This window comes from Mustela erminea, chromosome 7 (genome assembly GCF_009829155.1).
Source record: "Mustela erminea isolate mMusErm1 chromosome 7, mMusErm1.Pri, whole genome shotgun sequence".
NCBI classification, from domain to species: domain Eukaryota; kingdom Metazoa; phylum Chordata; class Mammalia; order Carnivora; family Mustelidae; genus Mustela; species Mustela erminea.
Window position 1 is genome coordinate 29,080,969 of NC_045620.1, and position 19,212 is coordinate 29,100,180.

The following is a 19,212-nucleotide window of genomic DNA, read 5'->3' on the forward strand; positions in this document are numbered from 1 at the left end:
AGTCTGCGTCCTTGTAGAGACCACTTAATGCTGCCTTTCAGGTGGCGAAGCGTGTGTGTGTAATCTGGGGACTGGAGCTGTGTGGCATCTGAGTGAGGTGGAGGCAGAATAGCCTCTACATTGACGAGTTGTCTCGAAATAGATGAATCAGAGCCGAAGGCCTATGGGAATCAGCAGGAACTGTGTCAGAATTCAGTAGTCCAAGGAATTGAGGGTTAATGGGTTTCCAAGGGACAGAAAAGGCTCCAGCTGATCTCTGGGTTTTCCCACTAGTCAGAACAAGGGAAATACAAAAGATATGTGTGTCTAGGTTTTGAGTCCTTCTAAACAGAACTTTCCGAGATGTGATGAACTACCTTAAAAGGAAGCAGGTTGCCCATTATGGTAGAGTGCTCAGACACTGATGACTCTCCAGTTAGAGTGTTTGCGGGGGGATTCAGATTGAGAAAAGAATGAGACTCAGCACTGTACTGGAGATCTTCGGCAGCACAGTGAGGCAAGAAGAGAAATGAAAGGTATTAAGGATTGGAGAAGAAGAAACAAAATAAGCATTTTTTTCAGAGGAGAATATTGTCCTTGAAGAAATTCAAATACTCATCAGATATATTATTAGAATTAGTAAGTTACTTTAGCAAGGTTGATAGATACAAAAACAAGATAAAAAATTAATGCATTTCTGTACACAAGCCACAATCAGAAAAATGATAATAATTTTTAAAAGATGCCATTTACAATAGCATCCAAAATGTAGAGTACTTAGGATTAAATTTAACAAAATATTTGCAAAATCTTTGGAGAAAATTATAAAAATGTTTGAAGACATTAAAGAAAAATTCTAAACTAGTGAAGAGTTAAGATCAGTGGATTGATTAGAAGGCTCAATATTGTAAAGATGTCAATTCTCCCCAAACTGATATATAGATTCAATGCAATTCCAATAAAAATCCCAACAGGTTTTTTGTGGAACTTGACAAGCTGATTCTAAAATTTATATGGAGGAGAAAAGATTCAAGAATAGTCAAGACATTCCTGAAGAAGAAGAACAAGGTGAGGAGACCTGCCTTACCAGATATAAAAAATTATTATAAAATTAAGACAGTTTTGTATTGGCACTGGAATAGATGGATTGACCACTGGAACAAAATAGCCCCAAAGCAGATTCATGTGTGAGTGGAAACCTATTTTATGGCAGAAATGCCATGGCAGTTTTGGTGGGGGAAAGGATGGTCTTTACAATGAGTAGTGCTGGGACAGTTGGGTAACCCTTTGGGAAGAAATGAAATTGAATTCTTGGTTCAAACCAAACAAAAAATAGGTCCCAGTTGGTATAGATACTGAAATTTAAAAGACAAAACATTGAAGCAGAGACAGTAATGGAGGAACAAATGCTTATGATCTCACAGCAAAAAAGGATTTCTTAAGGTTTAAAATGTTGATAAAGGGGAAGATCAGTCAACTTGTAATGCAAAACTCTGTCCATAAATAGGACAAAGCAAATGAAAGGGCAGGCCACAAGCTTAGTAAAATATATTTGTAACACTTATACAGACAAAGGATGAGTATCTAGAATGAAGAATTACAGATTAATAAGAAAATAAGCAATCCATTTGAAATAAAGGGGAAACCCTTGACTAGGTACCTCACAGAAGAGGGAACCCTGTTGACCAGTAAACTCTGGAAAGATGGTGAACCTCATTAAAAATCAGAGAAATGTAAATTAAGCCTATATTTGATAAATTTAAAGTCTGACAGTAGCAAATGTTGGTGAAGATCCAGAACAACTGGAACACTTAGTATTGCTGGGGGGAGTGTAAATTGGTAAGACTATCTCTAAGAACAGTCTGGCCTTACTTGGTGAGGTTAGAGATTCTAATACTTGAAACGCTTGTACATGTGCATGAGAAAACACACAAAATTAGTATTCAAGGCAGAATTATTAACTGTAAACAACCCATATATTCATCAGTAGAAGAATGGATAAATAAATGTTGGTATGGTCTCAAAATGGAGTGCTTCAGAGTAGTTGAAGTGAATGAACTTTGGCTACCTGTAACAGCCTGAGGGAATCTTCAGAATATAATGTTGGGCAAGAAAAAAAAGTCACCATTTGATTATGATTCCAAAAATAGACTGATAAAGAAATACATATATTGTTTGAGAATACAAAATGTATGGAATAGAATTAAAGCAAGGTGATGGTAACATGGAATTCTAAGTTGTGGGAGGGGAAAAAAAAGGATATGAAGAGAAAAGGCCCCAAGAGAACTTCTAAGTTAAGTTGTACAATGGATATCCTTTTTTTAAAAAAAATGTAAAAATTGAAAAAGAATTTTTTTTATAACTTGACATATTAAAAAATAATAATAATTCATATATAGCCTTGTCCCTAGTAAAGGCGTAAGCAAGGAATGAAATGGTCTTTGATGCCTCCTAGTGTTTCTAGGGATTTTAACAATCTGGTAGCCTTCTGGGTCAGCTGCTTGTGCCTAGCTCTGTGAGCTAGGTTTTTCAGAGCAGAAACTAAAAGAGTAGGTAGGGTTCACCTTGTTTTCATCCCTGCCGTAGGCTGTTCAGTCTGACCCTTTGCATGTAACACCAGGTTCTCTAGGGAGGCCCTTTGTTTTCTCTTGCCAACAACAGTGGCTCTTGTTGCTTCCTGACTTTCCTTTTAGGGGTTTCAGCCTGGCTGGAGACCCTAGTTTTTCTTCATAATGACTGTGGGGAGCTAGGAATGCTGATAGGACTATGAGGTATGGTCATAGTCAAAACTGACCCCTGAGGACTATTTTCAAGAGTCTTGCTGTCACTCCTTCTGTTCTACATCATTTTAGACAAGGGTGTACATGGAAGAAAGCCTCTGGCTTAGTCATGAGGGCATTAAAAACTTGTATCTCATTCTTCCCTGTACCAGGGTAGAAACCTGTGGAAATCTAGCTAGTCTGGAAGAAGGCAAACCAAAGGTGAACTGGGAGGTTCCAGTCTTAAGTAACGTCTCTGTTCTATGTATTAGAGTCCAGCCCAGGAAACTCTCTTTTCCCCTTTATGTATTGGCAGCATAGGGTACAAGGAATTGCTTTCTCAGTATAGTGACATGCAGAACTGGCAGCGTCTTAACTCTGAAAGGAAACTCTCTTGAGTAACTGAAGGCAGACAGACTGTGAGATCCGACTCCTGTTAGGGTCTTCCACTTTAATTTCTCCTACCATGATCTTGCTAGTTCCCAGGAAGTGTATTTGCTCCCTTCTTAAAGCTTTTGCATCTATCTGGAAAAATAAGTCGCTTTTAGACTGGCTTTTCTTTTATTTAATATATTTTTTTGATTATCAAAGGTAGGCACCTGAGAGTTATCCTTTATTCCTGTCTCTTTCCCCAACCCACCTTCCCTTCATTCCAGCTTTAACTCCGGAATGTATGTCAGATGCATCTTTTCCTTATACCATCCTCCTTCCATGTTCCTATGCTCGCCTTCCTCCTGGTCACTTTTCCACATAGCAGCCAGAGTGATTCTTTAACATGTAAACTGGATTGCAGTTGAAAAACCTTTAATGGTTTCCTCATGTACTTAAAATAAAATTCAGTCACTGTTCAGGGACCTACATGGACTTGTGTGATCCAACCTTGCCAGGCCCTTTTCGTCCTCTTCCTCTTGCCATCCCCACACCCACATTGTCTATGTAATACATACTCTCACTGACCTTTCAGTTAACTCACACAGCCAGGCCTTCCTCTGCCTCTGGGTCATAGATGCTGGTCTCATTGCCTAGAATATTATTTTTCACACTCCTTTTTCCTCATAGAGACCTACCCTTAATCTAAATTTGGCTTAGGCTTAGGCTTTCTTATACTTCTATCTTAGGCTTTCTGATACTTTCTGTAATAGCATTCTATTCTTTCCTTGTATTTTTCATGGTATGTAATTCATATGTTTTGTTTGTTTAATGTCTTTCATTCACAAGTTTGTATTGTCCTTGAGAACAAGAACTGTGTATATGATTGATTCACCATTGTTTGCTCTGTATTTATCCTGGTGCCTAATAGGTACTAATCTATATCTATTGAAAAAAAACAAATGAAAAGTAATACATGAATCATAACTTACTTAACTGTTCCCCTACTGCTGAATACTAAGGTTGTTTTCAGTTTTGGAATCTTCCAAATGACAATAAAGTAAATAATGTGAACAAAGAGATTTTTATTTCTTTAGCCTAGATTCTCAAAAGCTGAGTTGCTAGGTCAAAGCATGGATAGTTTTAAGGTTCATAAAACATATTTCCAAATTACTTGTCAGAAAGGTTGTCTAGGTTGGAATTTTGAACTATTTCCTTCCTTGCTTTTTAAATTTTGAATATATGGAACACATAAGAGGAAAGTCGTTCAAATAGTAAAGCTTAGCTTCCCACTTCTATAAAACCAATTTATTGAATGCTTGTTCTGTGCTAGACTTGAGATTTTGGTAATTACTTCTTATATGGCAGATATTAACCCAGTTTTAAAGATGAGAAAATGGGGTCCTAGAAAGTTTAACAGATTTTAAGTTCATACAGTCCAGACTATCTCATGTCAGACCACTTATTTTTATCCACACACTTCCCACTACTAGCTAATTTACATTTGCTCCAAAACTACTGCAGGTTCAATGTCAACTCACTCAAATCCTCTGCTTCCTAACTGCTGCGTCCATGTGAATGTCTTCCCACCCACCTGCCCATCCTTGCTTCCTTGTCCCGTGATACTCAAAGCTGGGCTGTCATTCCCTTCAGGTCCCTAGAGAGGGCCTAACTCAGCTGACCATTCAGACCCCTCCTGTGTGGTTCACTCTGAGATGTTTCTCATCTTTACATGTTGGTTAACATGGCCATCCCTTCAGTTATGTCCCCATTCCTGTTTACAGGGGTGGTCCATTTTGACCCAGCATTAAAACAGGTCCCTAACCACACAGTAATCATATAAAGAGCATGCTGCGCTTACAGTAACAGGGCATTCTCCCCCCTGCGGATTCTTGGCGTTAAACTCTTAAGGAGCTTGCAGGCTGTTTAGAGGAGAGGTGCACTATTCTGTGTTAGGCTGCAGGTGTTCACCTGAGCCCATCTTTGTCCCCCAAGTTAGGGTAGAAACTTGCTGTCAGATCGGGGGATGGTGCAGCATTTTGCATGTTTGGTGTTTATCCCTGTTAGTAACTTCCTTTAATTTCTCTTAACTTTTTAGGCTCTCCCTGCTTGTCCTATCCAAGCCACCTGTGAAGCTGCCTCCAAGGAGGAAAACAAGGAAAAAAATCGATATGTAAACATCTTGCCTTGTGAGTGTTTGCAGAGTTTTCTGGCATATAATCTTAAACTACATCTCTAGCCAGATTTTTTTGAGGATGGGAAGAATCTTGTGATTGATCATAGGAGGGTTGGTAATAAGTATGGTCGAGTCTTTGGGCGGGAAGAGCCTTTATGGTCCCCCAGAGTGACCCAGGTGCTTATAAAGTTCAGCGGGGGAGCTTGACCAGGTTTTTTGTGTCAGGCCTAAAGTTTCTAGATCAAGAGGAGCAGTTTCACTGGGACCAGATAGGATGTGTATGGTTGTTAGGGTTTTTTGTAGTGCTTATGGCAAAGAAATCCTAATACAGAGTTCTCTTCATAATGCCTTCCCAGGGTTAGTCATTGCTAATTAGTTGATTTATAACCTTATAACATATATTTGTCTAAGCCAGTGGTCTGCAGAATGGGATATGCATAATCCAGTGGGATGTGACAGCAAAATGTTTGAATTTTGCTTTGTTTTTTTAATTTCCTTCTCAAGAAAAATTTATCCTTTAAAAAAATTTCTGGTGTATTTTTGGGTACATAATATATTAGAGACCACTCTCTGAGACATTTATAGATACTCATGTCTTCTAATTCATATATGAGTATATGCATATTATGTATATTTTTAAAAAGCAATTAGTATTCTGATTACATTGCTTTGACTTTTTTCTTTTAACAGTGTATATTGGCAGTTCATCTGTCAAGAAACATATTCATTTTCCTTTTTATTAACTCCTTATCGTTCCTTGTTGTGGGTACATCTTAATTTATTTAACTAGTCCCTGAATGATGGCTGAGATGTGTCCAAATTATTGCTCTTATAAACAGTGTTTCAGTGATATCTTAAGGCACATAGGCACAGATGTCTCAGCTGGCCTGGTTGTATCATTAACTGAAACATTAAATTTTTTTTTCCTAGATGATCACTCTAGAGTTCATCTGACACCAGTTGAAGGAGTTCCAGATTCTGATTACATCAATGCTTCATTCATCAATGTAAGGAACTCAGGGTTTTCCTCATTATTACCTTGAATGACCATTGGCTACCATCTGCTGGCTCCTTTCCAGCTTCACATTAGAAGGAATATTTGTCATTTCAAGTTTTTCTTGAGGAGTCTAAATTTTTTAAGAGACCCAAAAAAAAAAAAATGTTTGGTTTTTTTTTTTTTAAGATTTTATTTATTTGACAGAGAAGGAGAGCACAAGCAGAGGAGCAGCAGGCAGAGGGAGAGGGAGGAGCAGGCTCCCTGCTGAACAAGGAGCCCAATGCAGGACTCAATCTTAGGACCCCGGGATCATGACCTGTGCTGAAGCCAGATGCTTAACCCACTGAGCCACCCAGGTGTCCAAGACCAAAAATATTTTTTTAAAGATCAGATAGTTTCATATGTATTCTTATGTTTACCCTGTTGTCATTCCAAAAGATTTCCCATAGAAATCTAAAGGTGTACTTTTCTGTAAGCGTCAGTGAATCCTTTTTGAGCTTATTCAGATAAGTAAGAACAAAAGCAGATCTTACCATCTTGAGTAAAAGTAAGGGAGAAGAACAGGACAAGAATATCTGACACTAGGTAACTTTGGTTAGTTATGTCTACTCTGAACCAAGGCCTGAGGGAAGAGCTAAAACTGGGAGATTATTTTAATGGTGATTTAGCAATGTTTACAGAAATGGTCCAAGAGACTTGAGTATGTTCCATAGGCTGTGTGAGGAGCCAGTAAAGAAAGTTTGAAAAAGAGAGCACAAGTGAGCACAAGCTAACAAGAGCAAGCCTGACTTGTTCACAGTAGCATTAATCACAATACCCAAAAGGTGGAATCAACCCAAGTGCCCTTCAGTGGATGAATGGAGAAGTGAAATATTGTATATGCATACAGTAGAGTATTATTCAGTGTCAAAAAAGAGCAGAAATTCTGATACATGTTATAACTTTAAAGATTTATGCTAAGTGACATAGGCAGGTTACAAAACAACTTCACTGAGGTGTAATTCACATACCATAATTTTCACCCATTTAAAATTTACAACTCTTTGGTTTTTAGTGTATTCACAGATACATACAACCATCGCTGGTCCACTTTAGAATATTTTCATAATCTCAAAGATACTTGCGTCTCTTCCTTTTTTTTTTTTTTTTTTAAGGTTTTATTTATTTGAGAGGGAGGGAGGGAGCATAAGTGGGGGTGGGGCAGAGGGAGAGGGGAGAGTAGACCACCTGCTGAGCGCAGAGCCTGCCACAGGGGCTCCATCTCAAAACTCTTAAGACCATGACCTGATCCAAAGTTAGATGCTTAACTGACTGAACCACCCAGGTGCCGCACATCTTACTTTTAAAAACGTTTTGTTCACACCAGTAAGAACCTTATTGTCCATTTATAGTTAATCCCCATTTCTACCCTTGGCAACACCTTACCAAGCCCTTCTTGCACAGAGAGCTAAGATCAAATGGGAATCTTGAAGAGAAGTGGTACACAGCACTGTGGAGTGGTAGCAGCAGGCAGGGGGGTAGAATGAGACCTATGGGTTGGAGACCACAAAGGTTCAAAAGCAAACCTGGTATTAGTTACAGGAGATGATGAAACAGATAGTGGCACAGTTGGCAAGTGGGTTTCCAACCTGGAGTCTTAAGAGGGACTAATTGCCTCACTCTAGATGTTGTAAGAGTAGGGTCTTCAGGAATATTTTTATTTTTAACAGATACGAATGTAGCTACCACCTAGAGCTAGCCAATGATTTGATTTTGAAAATCCAAAGACATCTCAGGAACCAGGGAGCCACATTTTATCTTTTCCTTGATCATAACACAAGGAAGAGCATTTGCCTCATTCTAGCTATACCTTATTGGTTAAGCAGTGCTGCCATATCACAATGTCAGCATGCATTCATAGGGACATATGGCACAGTGTTGGATGGGACAGAAGCACTTTGGGGCTGGGGCCGCCAGCAGGGCTGTTAAGCTGCTCATGGCCCACATGCTCCTGTGAGAAATTAGTGCCTTCTTGTGGAGCAGGGATATGACTTGGCTTAACACATTCCCAGGAGCTTATCAGTTATTTGTTTCTTTTTTTTTTTTTTTTTTTTTAAAGATTTTATTTATTTGACAGGCAGAGATCACAAGTAGGCAGAGAGGCAGGCAGAGAGAGAGAGGGGGAAGCAGGCTCCCCGCTGAGCAGAGAGCCCGATGCGGGGCTCGATCCTAGGACCCTGGGATCATGACCTGAGCTGAAGGCAGAGGCTTTAACCCACTGAGCCACTCAGACGCCCCGAGCTTCTCAGTTTTAATGACAAGTTTAGCTATAAACAAATTAAGCCTTTCTCAGTTTCCGTCTTCTAATACTTGTAGAAACTTAAATTCCCCTTCTCCAGAAAAATTTTAACAATCTTATTACTGGCTTTAAATATGTCCATCACTCGGGGTCTGAAGCTGCTTTCTCCTTCTGTGCTAGCAAGCAGCCCTGTCTTTCTCTCTTTTGAACTACAATAGGACATGGCTTCTCAGACTCAGGCCCCTTCCTTTATTCTGCCACTGCCTTGCAGACTTATATTTCACGCCATCATCTTGGTGTGACATGGTGTCCCATATGTGAAGCTGCCTCCTCCCTCATTGCCCATCTTATGGCTGTCTTCAACAGGTTATTTATAATTCTTCAGTCAGAGGATTTTTCACTTACCTAGGACTTTTCAAGTGAACACTATATTTAAAAATGTTGAAAAGTTGTATCACTAAAACAGTAAAAACTGGAAAAGAAAGATACTGCCAGTAGTTAGTTTTTCCAAGGCTCCGTATCTATTCAGTGACATTACCAGGCCCCTTTGCTTCTTGTCTTCTACTACCTGTAACGGGGAACCCAGTTGTCTAACACCAGGAACTATTCCACATACCCAAAGGCTCTTCCCCAAAGGTTTTTGGACTTGGGTAAAGGATTATCAAGTAAATAACTCCTTAAAAGAAAAGAAAAGAACCCCTTTTCCTTCCTGATGTGGGCCCAGCTTCATCCATGGAACCACCACACATGCTTCTGCCTTGGAGGGTTAGCACTGACACCTAGACTCTCAGCTGCGAAGAAGGTATCAGGAACAGTGTCTAGCCTAGGTGTTGGTATTTGGATGTTCTTACACCAGTGTTCATTAATAATTCACTTTGAGAAGACTACCTAGACCATGTGATCTTTGTAATCTTTGATTCCTGGTATCCAAAGCTAATCCTTCCGAAATTTCTAGAATGGAAATCTTGTTAATTGCCTGGACCTTTTCACAAGGGAGGCTTTGTTAACTGGGAGGTGAAAGTTCATTCCTATCCATTTTTGGTTCTCATTTTCTTTTTATCCCTCACCTCTCCCCCACCCTACCCTCAGGGCTACCAAGAAAAGAACAAATTCATTGCTGCACAAGGTAAAGTAATGATCATTTTCTACTTTCGGGCTCAACCATTAGTTCATTAGTGGGTTTTCTTTTTTTCTTTTCTTTTTTTTTTTTTTTTTGGTGCAGATGCTAAATAGATTAATCAGAATGCTGTAATTTTTCTGTAATCACTATCATCTGAAAGAAATAAAATCTGCCTTGCACATTTATAACTAAGGGCCTTCATCTTGATGACAGTATCCAGGGATCCTGTTAAAGAAGTTCTTTTGTGTATGTGCATAAAAAAGACTGGAGAAGGCTGCACGTGCGCACGCACACACACACTCTCTCTCTCTCTCTCTAATGAGGTCCTCTGTCTTAGGGCCTGATGGGAACCTTAGGTGCAAGCCAGGCTTCTCAAGAGTTTGAATTTGGATTCAGTCTCCCCAGAGGGTTGGCCACCTCACAGGGTCCAGGCTGGCTCATCTCCTCCCCCTGTTGTTGGGCCTCAGCTCCTCTGTTATTTACAGAAAAGTGGTTTAGGAACTCTCAGAGCAGGGACTTAGTGCCATTAGGTTAGATGTGCTCTGCACACATTTCCATAGCCTCAAGTTTTAGTAAGTATCCTCCATTTTGGGATCCTAGTAAAAATATCATGTTGTTTGCTGCACTGCAAAATAATTGATGTTATTATGGTCCAGCAGAGCCCATTTATTTAGCCATTCAGCAAATGTAAATTATTGGCCATCTGTTATGTGCCAGGCACTGGCCTAGTTGATAGGGATATGTACAGGAATAAAACAGGAGATGATCCATGTCTTTTTGGGGCCCTTAGTTGGTAGAGGACAGTTTACACCAAAATTAACTGAAGTTCTGGTTAAGTGACTGTGCTCTTCAATACAATAACCACTAGCCAATTGGGGCTATTTAAAATTAGAATTTTTAATTAACTAAAATTAGATAAAATTTATAATTTGGTTTCTCAATCACACTAGTCACATTTTAAGGCTTAATAGCTACATGTGGCTAGAGACCACCATATTAGTGCAGATATGGAACATTTTCATCATTGCAGAAAGTTCTATTGGGACGAGAACCATGGTAGAGAAAAACAGAGACAGAAGTAAAATAAGGTGGCTAAGAAAAACCTTAGCTCCCTCTTGCCCTTACAGTCTTCCACTGGGGCCTGGCCATTGCCTAACCAGGCCCTGCTTTTCCTACCCTCTGACCTTAAGTCAGGTCTACCCTCTGAAGCCCAGCTTAGCTGCCACCTGCTCAGTGATCATTCTAGCACGAGTAGCCAATGTGCAATCTCTTCCTCTCTTTATTTGCCATGTGACCTTGTTGATGCTAAAATATTTGTTGAAGTAAAGTCACCTATGATTTTCTGATAGATCTTTTCTCACACCCCCCTTCCTCTTGAGCCTCTCCACAGTACTTCATGCTCCTTGAAATTCTCTGTTATTTCCTGACATTCAGTGTTGGTTTTTCTCAGTTTTCTAAATATTTCTTCTCTGGCTTTTATTCTTCCTTCTGCCTCTAAAATACAGTTTCTCCCCAAATCTGTGGATGACTATTTCCTTGAAACTCCACTCTTGTCTTTCATGGCACCATTTCTTAGTTCTGCTTCTCCATCTGCTCGTCCTTAGTCTTCATCCCAGGCGTTTGCTTTCTGAACTTGAATAATGCTAAAGATCTCCAACATTCTCTTTTTGACCACTTCTTTTCTTCTTCTCCTCTGTATTCTCTTTGAGAGACCTCATCTAATACCCACCTCTGTTTGTCTGGCTGCTGACTCTCTTGAATTTCTGAGCTATCTTTCCTTCCTTCCTTCCTTTTATTCTTTTTTTAAATTTTATTTATTTGAGAGGAGCACAAGAAGGGGATTGGGGCAGAAGGGGAGAGAGAAGCAGATTCCCCACTGAACAGGGTGCCCGATATGGGACTCAACCCAGGACCTGAGATCATGACCTGAGCCAAAGGCAAATGCTTAACTGACTGAGTGAGCCAGGCACCTCTTCAAACAACTTTTCTAACTCACCACCTGGATACCTCCACAGACTCTTCAACATCAAAAACTAAAATATGCCTTAGGGCATTGGCTGGATCAGTCAGTAGAACATGAGACTGTTGGTCTTGGGGTTGTAGGTTTGAGCCCCATGTTGGGTGTAGAGATTACTTAAAAACAAAACAAAACAAAATCAGTCTTCTTCAGCCCCCACAACTGCTTTTTTCCTGTATTCTCTAGCTATCACCATGAATGGAAGGCTGTTCATCTAATCAACCAAACCAGATTTGGGATCGTCCAGATTTCCTGCCTGTTCTTTGCTCTGAATATGAGTGGTTCTCTTACTTCTTTCTCCAAAATCCATCTTCTCTGAAACTGCCTTATCCCCATCTTTTTTTCCAGCTCTGTTGTAGTAACCTACTAATTGACCCCTAGGTCCCAACCTTGCTCCTTGCATTTCTTCCACCAGGATGGCCTTTACTGATGCAAAGTTCTTGTTAGGACTTGTGGATATCCTACAACAAATTTCTATTATTTATACAACAAGTCTTCCTTAGCCTGGCCTCTACCCCTTTAGATTCTGTTACCTGTTTTTCCCCCTCCATCTTCTCCCACTCCATGTGCCCTATACTATAACCTCATTGAACTCCTTACAGTCCCTGGACATCTCGTGTTTTTTCTTGCTGCTGTCCCCAGCACCTCTGCCTGGAGCATTTCTTCTCCCTATATCCCCTTTCTAAATTCCTTTCCGCCTCATCTACCCCAGCATATGGCTTAAATGTCACCATCTCCAAGAGATTTTTCCTGACCTTGCTAGATAGTAGAACAACTCTACCTCTGTTCATCTTGTTGGCATATGTCCACCCTGTCATTATTTGTTTTTCTTATTACTATTTTTTTTTTATTCTTACCAAAGGGAATACAAAGTTTAAGAAAGTCAGAAGGGTATTACAAAGCATATAAAAACAAAGTTCTCCCCCATTTCCTCTTCACTTTTTTACCCAATGCAACCATTTTTATCTCTTGATGACTTCTTATGACAGATGATAATTTATTTAATCATCTTACAGACTGTCTTATACTCAGTCATACATGCATACACATGTCCCTTTCCCCCATTTTCCCAGTAGAGTTAAATCATAATTTAGAGCTAAGATAATATTTTTTATACTGTTATTATTATTATTATACTAATATTATATACAACTGAAGTATTACATGATGTTTTATACAGTTTTTGGTTTTCCTTTTTTCCAAATGAATACTTACCTTCTTTATCCTGTTTACTTAGTTTTTTATATACCTAGCACTGAGTTTTTCCCCCCAGACTCTCCACTAGAAATATTTATTTCCTCTCAGTACCTTCAGAAACATGAGGCTTAATTTTTAAAATTTTTTTAATCTTACAATTCTTCTAGAACCTTATTTCTTCAGTTCCATTCTGGATTGGTTGCCCTCTATCCTCTGTCATCTTGAGCCTTTCCTTCACCAACACCCAGGGAATTCCATTAGCCTCTATCCTGTTAGATCCCATTTCTTTCTCTTTGTTTGCACTCTCATTTTGTTTAGAAATCTCCCAGCAGCATTTTGGAAAAGACTGTATGGCAGTAAATTTTAAATTCTAGCCTGAGCAAGCCACCTAGCATTTCTGTGGCTAACAACACCTACCTTACAGCATGATAGGAAGGAGTAAATGAGATATAAAGCACTTAGCTCATTGGCTGACCAAAAACATAGGTATTTAGTGAGCAGTTATGATTTCTAATCCTCATCTATAATATCCTTGAGAGACATTATTTGTGTTCTCTTTACATTTTGACAGCCTCCCAGCCCCCTTCATTTCCTGGTAAAGTGCCTGACACATACAGGGTGGATGGGAAATGTTCACTTAGTAGGTGGATGAATAGATGGATTGGATATTTAGCTGAGAGCATGTGGACATAGGCTTCCAAAAGTCAGGAATGAATGTTCCCAATTTCCCAGCAGATTTCTTCCCCTTGGTGTGTACTCTCCTCATCTTTGCTATTGACTACTTTAGGACCAAAAGAAGAAACAGTGAATGATTTTTGGAGGATGATCTGGGAACAAAACACAGCCACCATTGTCATGGTGACCAACCTGAAGGAGAGAAAGGAGGTGAGTGAAGAAATTAGATAGGCATGACCAGCAGAGGAACTCCTGTTTGAGCCTGGGGTGTCCCTCTTTTGTGCTTCCTTTGTGGCTTCTGTGCCAGTCATCCAGACAGAACCTAGACCAGTGCGCTTCCTAGACTTTCTTTGGGCCTGGAGGTCTCAGATGAACCTCAGGGGTGCGCCGAGGGCACCTTCCCCGTGCCTGATAGTCAGGCAACTCACTGTGGTTTCAAAACAACCTAGAAGAAAGACTTGGGCCATTTGCCAAGGAAAAGCTACAGAGGAGCTTTTTTCCCTGGGCCTCTCCAATCCCTCATTCTCGTGGTTTCCTGTACCTCCTCGGAGTCAGCAGAGGGAGCTGTATAAACTGAGACCCTGTGGGGTGCAAGGGGGAATCTGAGGCCCTGGCCTGATCTTTGTGCAAGCAGCTTTCTGACTGGTCCTTCTCTTTTCTTTCGTGCTCTGGCCACCAAGTTTGTGCCTGGCCAGCCCTATCACTGTGTCACGGCCAGAACCAGTCTTGAGCTCTGGATCAAGCTCCAGAGAGGAACCCCCATTCATGACAGTCTTTTTTCCAAATGGCCCTTAAGTTCCCTTGATGCCCACCGTGGGGTGTTGGATATGTTGATCAGCAGCTCTGCAGTGCTTAGAAGGGATAGCACTAGGGCTGTGCTATAGGTTCATTTCCTCCTACCTGACCTCTTACTCTCAGGAGCTGTTCGGGGCCCAGAGAAGGCATCATCCCACCTTGGTAAGCCCCTCAGCAGGTTGCTAGTTCCAGGGGAACAGACAGGCCTGTCCCTAGATCATAACCTGGGTATTGTGGAAGGGCATATTTTGTAGTAAAGTAATGCTCATTTTGACCTGAACTAAGGGAACAGGAGTGGGAAAGAAGGAGAAGTATAGGGCTGGGGCTATGTAAAAGTCAAGAGATACTGCCGAACAGGATGGAAGCTGAGAAACTTGAAAAAAGAACAGTAAAATAAGTCTGCGGGGACCAAGGTGAGAGAAGAGGCCTTCTCTGGGGACTTCTGCCTGGGCTTTTGTGGTCCTTTCCTTCAGGTCCTACATGTCTGCTGGGGGCGGGAGGTCTGAGGTCAACAGGGGATGCATGTCTGTTCCTTTCCAGTGTAAGTGTGCCCAGTACTGGCCAGACCAAGGCTGCTGGACCTACGGGAATATTCGTGTGTCAGTGGAGGATGTGACTGTCCTGGTGGACTACACAGTGCGGAAGTTCTGCATTCAGCAGGTACTGTCTCCTGCCTCCTTTCTCTGCTAACTACTAGGAATGTCGAACAGACTGGGTTACCCCTCTCTTACTCAGGTCAGGAATCACTGAGTGTGAGGTCTGTTTGGGCTCTGAAACCAGACATCTGGGCTCTTAGGGAATTCTGTCAAAGCCAAGGGAGGAGCATTTTCATGACCGGTAGAAAAACGTGTTATTGAGATAGTGTCTCATCATTGTAGTTATGAACCAAGTGTCTCTCAGATGTGGTATAATCTTCTGGCTACTCACCTTCTCTTACTCCGAAGGATCTTGACATCAGGGATGTGGTGGCCCCTACTCTTGGTCCTCCTTGAGTGACCCTGGAAGCTTGAGCAAAGTTTGCCTTTAGCTAAGGGGCACAGTAGTGCTGTGAAAAGAGGGCTTACGAAGAGTCAGGAGACCTGCATTTTAGTTCTGACATTGCTGTTAATTAGTTCTGAGACCTTGACAGGGTCACTTCTCTGAGTTTCACGTTTCACATCTGTCAGCTGAGAATAATTGTGAGAGCCCTTCCTTACCCCATGGGGTTCCTGGGAAGAGATCCTTTCTCCGTAGTTAACTATTCTTTGGATAGACTCTCACTTTCCCATTGTCACTGACAACCACAGCTGGCCCTGGCTTTTAAGCTTCCCTACCCCTGGCACTGCCCTGCCCCAGGTTATCAGGGCCCACACACAGGATCTCCTCACTCCACAGGTGGGCGACGTGACCAACAGGAAGCCACAGCGCCTCATCACTCAGTTCCACTTTACCAGCTGGCCAGACTTTGGGGTGCCTTTCACCCCTATCGGCATGCTCAAGTTTCTCAAGAAGGTGAAAGCCTGTAACCCTCAGTATGCAGGGGCCATCGTGGTCCACTGCAGGTCAGTGTGGCTGACCCTTGGCTTCCCGCTTATACCGTATTCTGTGCCCATGGTCAGAGCAAAGGAAAACACGGGGGCCCTGGCTGGTGAGAGGAGGCTGACACAGAGCAGATAAGCTGTTAGGGTCCTGGGGCAGCAGCCAGACTCAAGTTTTGGTGCTGGGATAGACCATATGAGGAAAGAGGGAAGGGCAGTCCTCCAAGACTAGGGGTGGGGAGACCACTGCTATGAAGCCAGAAAGCTAGATTGAGTGTGTTTTGTGTGCTTGGTGCTTTCACACCTTTCTAAGTGTCAGGATTCCCTGGTCCTGATAACCAAAGGTATAGTGGGGTTGTTGGCTCCATCAGTCTTCCAGCTATTCCCCATTCAGAATTAGAATGTACTGGCCTGAAGAAAGAGTCCTGGCCTCTGCTACCCCCTCCCTGTATGCTTCCACAAGGCATGCTGGCCATCCTAGTAACATCCCTGCTCTCTGGCTGCAGTGCGGGTGTAGGGCGTACAGGTACCTTTGTTGTCATTGATGCCATGCTGGACATGATGCATACAGAGCGGAAAGTGGACGTCTATGGCTTTGTGAGCCGGATCCGGGCCCAGCGCTGCCAGATGGTGCAAACAGACGTGAGTGATTTGTGGGTAAGGTGGGCAGAGGGCATTCCAGGACCAAAACACCTACTAGCATCATGGATTACTCAGCCTCCTGGGTTATTGTAAATGATCGTCATGCAATGTGATGAAGGACCCTTATAAACTATGTCTTAAAGGAGACATGGAGCACGGGGGAGTCAGAAAGGCATGTGTCATATGCACTAGACTCTGTGGATGAGGAACAGGTCCTACAAGCACACATGCAGGCAGCTGAGAGAACCAGTGCCCACAGAATTGTGACTCAGCTTAGCCATCTCCAGGAGCAGCAGTAGGATCAGCTCGGTGGTTGGTACATGGGGTTCAAAGGGCACAGCGCTGGGAGGGAGGCTGGCCCAGGTTTCGTATGTCACCAGGCTCTGACAGCCCTTCACACTGTTCAATCTGTGCTGTCAGAATGAGCAGGAGTTGGGTTTGTCCTTCCCTCCAGTCTTGCACTCTAGGAGGCTGCCAGAGTAGGACCCTCCCTCCCAAGTTAAGCACACACCCCTCAACCCAGGGTTTCATGCATTTGAAGTCCTGCCTCACTGAACCAGAAAACGAGTGAATAATTTTATACCTGCTAGGGTCAAAGGAGAAGTGGACTTGAGTGATTTGGGGGTGGGAGGCGGTCATCTGGCACCACAGAGACATGTTGTGTATAACTGGCAACTTGGGCATCATGGCATTTCAGATGCAGTATGTTTTCATATACCAAGCCCTTCTGGAGCATTATCTCTATGGAGATACAGAACTAGAGGTGACCTCTCTAGAAACACATCTGCAGAAAATTTACAACAAAATTCCAGGGACCAGCAACAATGGATTAGAGGAGGAATTTAAGGTGAGTTGGAGCTGAACTCCCTCTTTCAGACTGAAGGATCTATGTGCTCTGGGGAATATGGAATGCCTGGCTTTTAGAGATTTAGCAACAAATGGGGAATCCCTTGTAAGATATGTATGTGGTTAAAGCAGTGGGTTTCTTGTCTTTTATTCATAGCTTAGTAATTTTCAACCCGTCCTGCATGTTAGAATCACTTGGGTTTTGTTAGGAGGAAAGAAGAAAAAACAGAACAATCTGGCAGTGGTATTTTGTTTAAGTCCCCCAGCCCACTTCCCCCTGCCAACAGGCATATTATTGTATGTATTATAGTGTACAGCAGCAGTAGACCTTTTGTGTAAGGACCAGACAGTAGAAATTTTAGGCTTTACAGGCAGTATAGTCTGTCTCTTTTGCAACTGCTCAACACTGTTGCTGTAGCACCAGGGCAGCCGGAGTTGCTACATAAACAGGTGAGCCTGGCTGTGTTTCCATGACTGTGTTTTTTTATAGGCAGCAGGCCAGATATGGCCCATGGACCATAGGTTGTTGACCTCTGCTGTCAACCATTAGATAGTGGTTCTCAGCACACTGAAGAGTATGTCACACTCATGTCAACATAACTGTTCCCAGAAGAAGAGATTCTGAGTTGCAGTGGGAAGGATCACATCCCTTAAAGTAGTTCTTCTCTAACTAGAATGTGCACACAGATTACTGTAGGATCCCGTTAAGATGCAGGTTCTGATTTGCCAGGGAGAAAGGGAGTTAGGGCCTGAGATTCTGCATTTCTAATGCCATGAGACTGTTGCTGGTTCATGGGCTACACTTTAAGTAGCAGGGATCAAGAAGGAACCTCAGAATCAGGAGAAGGGAGCATGTGCATTTGAATAAGGTTTTCGAATGAGTCCGAGACAGCCTCTGGAGTGGAGGCAGGCTCACGCCCTCTTATGAAGCCAGGATCCTTACTCCAGGATCATCAAGTTCTAGCTCCAGGGAGTCCCAGAAGGGTCCACAAGGAGTCCGCAAGGCAGTGTTTCCCAAACACTCTTGGCTTGTTCGCTGAACTTGTGATAGAAGAAATGGTGTTCCAGAAAGAACATGTGGAAGTGGAGGTCAGGGCTCCAAGGAGGAGCAGTTTGCAGCCGGAGTAGCCTGAAGATGCAGGTCTGACAGGCATCATCTTGCCAAGTTACAGAGATGAGGAATGTTTCCCCTTCCTTCCCAAATCAGAAGTTAACTTCAATCAAAATCCAGAATGACAAGATGCGGACTGGAAACCTTCCAGCCAACATGAAAAAGAACCGAGTTCTACAGATCATTCCATGTAAGAGTCCTCTCCCCACTCCAAAGTCTTAGTGCCCCATCCCTCCTTCTACTTCTCAGCTTGGAGACCAGAATTAGAGTATTGCCTCTTTTTGCTCTTAGATTTTTAGTGGCTTCTGGAAATTTAAAAGAACAAAGCAAAACAAAAAAAAATGAAGGCCAAAAGGTTTCTCCCTCCTGGCCTGGGTACTGGCATGTTATTGCCCAGCTGGGATTATACCTCCCCAGGGCCTGGGTGGGAGGGAAAGATTGAAAGAGAGGTAGGAGAGGGCAGGTGCCATCGGGGAGCCACAGCTTCTGTCCTTCTGCAGATGAATTCAACAGAGTGATCATTCCAGTTAAGAGGGGTGAGGAGAACACGGACTACGTGAATGCATCCTTCATTGATGTAAGTGGTGGCTGTGTCCCCAGAGCTCCCCACCCTCCATGGAAATCTGGCTGGGCCTTGCAGTGCCATCCTCCCAGTGCTTGGGAGGATTGTGCTTTTGTCAGTCATGAAATGTAGAACCAATACCTAGCCTGCACACTAGGTGTGTCAGGCTCCT

The 19,212-nt window shown here is 42.4% G+C and overlaps 1 protein-coding gene across 3 annotated transcripts in view; it reads left to right on the top strand.

The window, feature by feature from the left end:
* PTPRA (protein tyrosine phosphatase receptor type A) overlaps window positions 1-19,212 on the top strand; it is a 145,474-nt gene that overhangs the window by 109,639 nt on the left and 16,623 nt on the right. For 2 of the 3 annotated variants that reach the window (XM_032351239.1, XM_032351240.1), the window contains 10 exons: window positions 5,206-5,296; window positions 6,214-6,290; window positions 9,648-9,684; window positions 13,680-13,777; window positions 14,903-15,022; window positions 15,737-15,903; window positions 16,386-16,521; window positions 17,219-17,368; window positions 18,575-18,668; window positions 18,979-19,055. In XM_032351239.1, the coding sequence (XP_032207130.1) occupies window positions 5,206-5,296; window positions 6,214-6,290; window positions 9,648-9,684; window positions 13,680-13,777; window positions 14,903-15,022; window positions 15,737-15,903; window positions 16,386-16,521; window positions 17,219-17,368; window positions 18,575-18,668; window positions 18,979-19,055 (1,047 nt within the window). Of the gene's footprint in view, window positions 1-953; window positions 1,048-5,205; window positions 5,297-6,213; window positions 6,291-9,647; window positions 9,685-13,679; window positions 13,778-14,902; window positions 15,023-15,736; window positions 15,904-16,385; window positions 16,522-17,218; window positions 17,369-18,574; window positions 18,669-18,978; window positions 19,056-19,212 lie in introns of all 3 variants that reach the window. The other variant, XM_032351241.1, reaches the window with a different exon arrangement.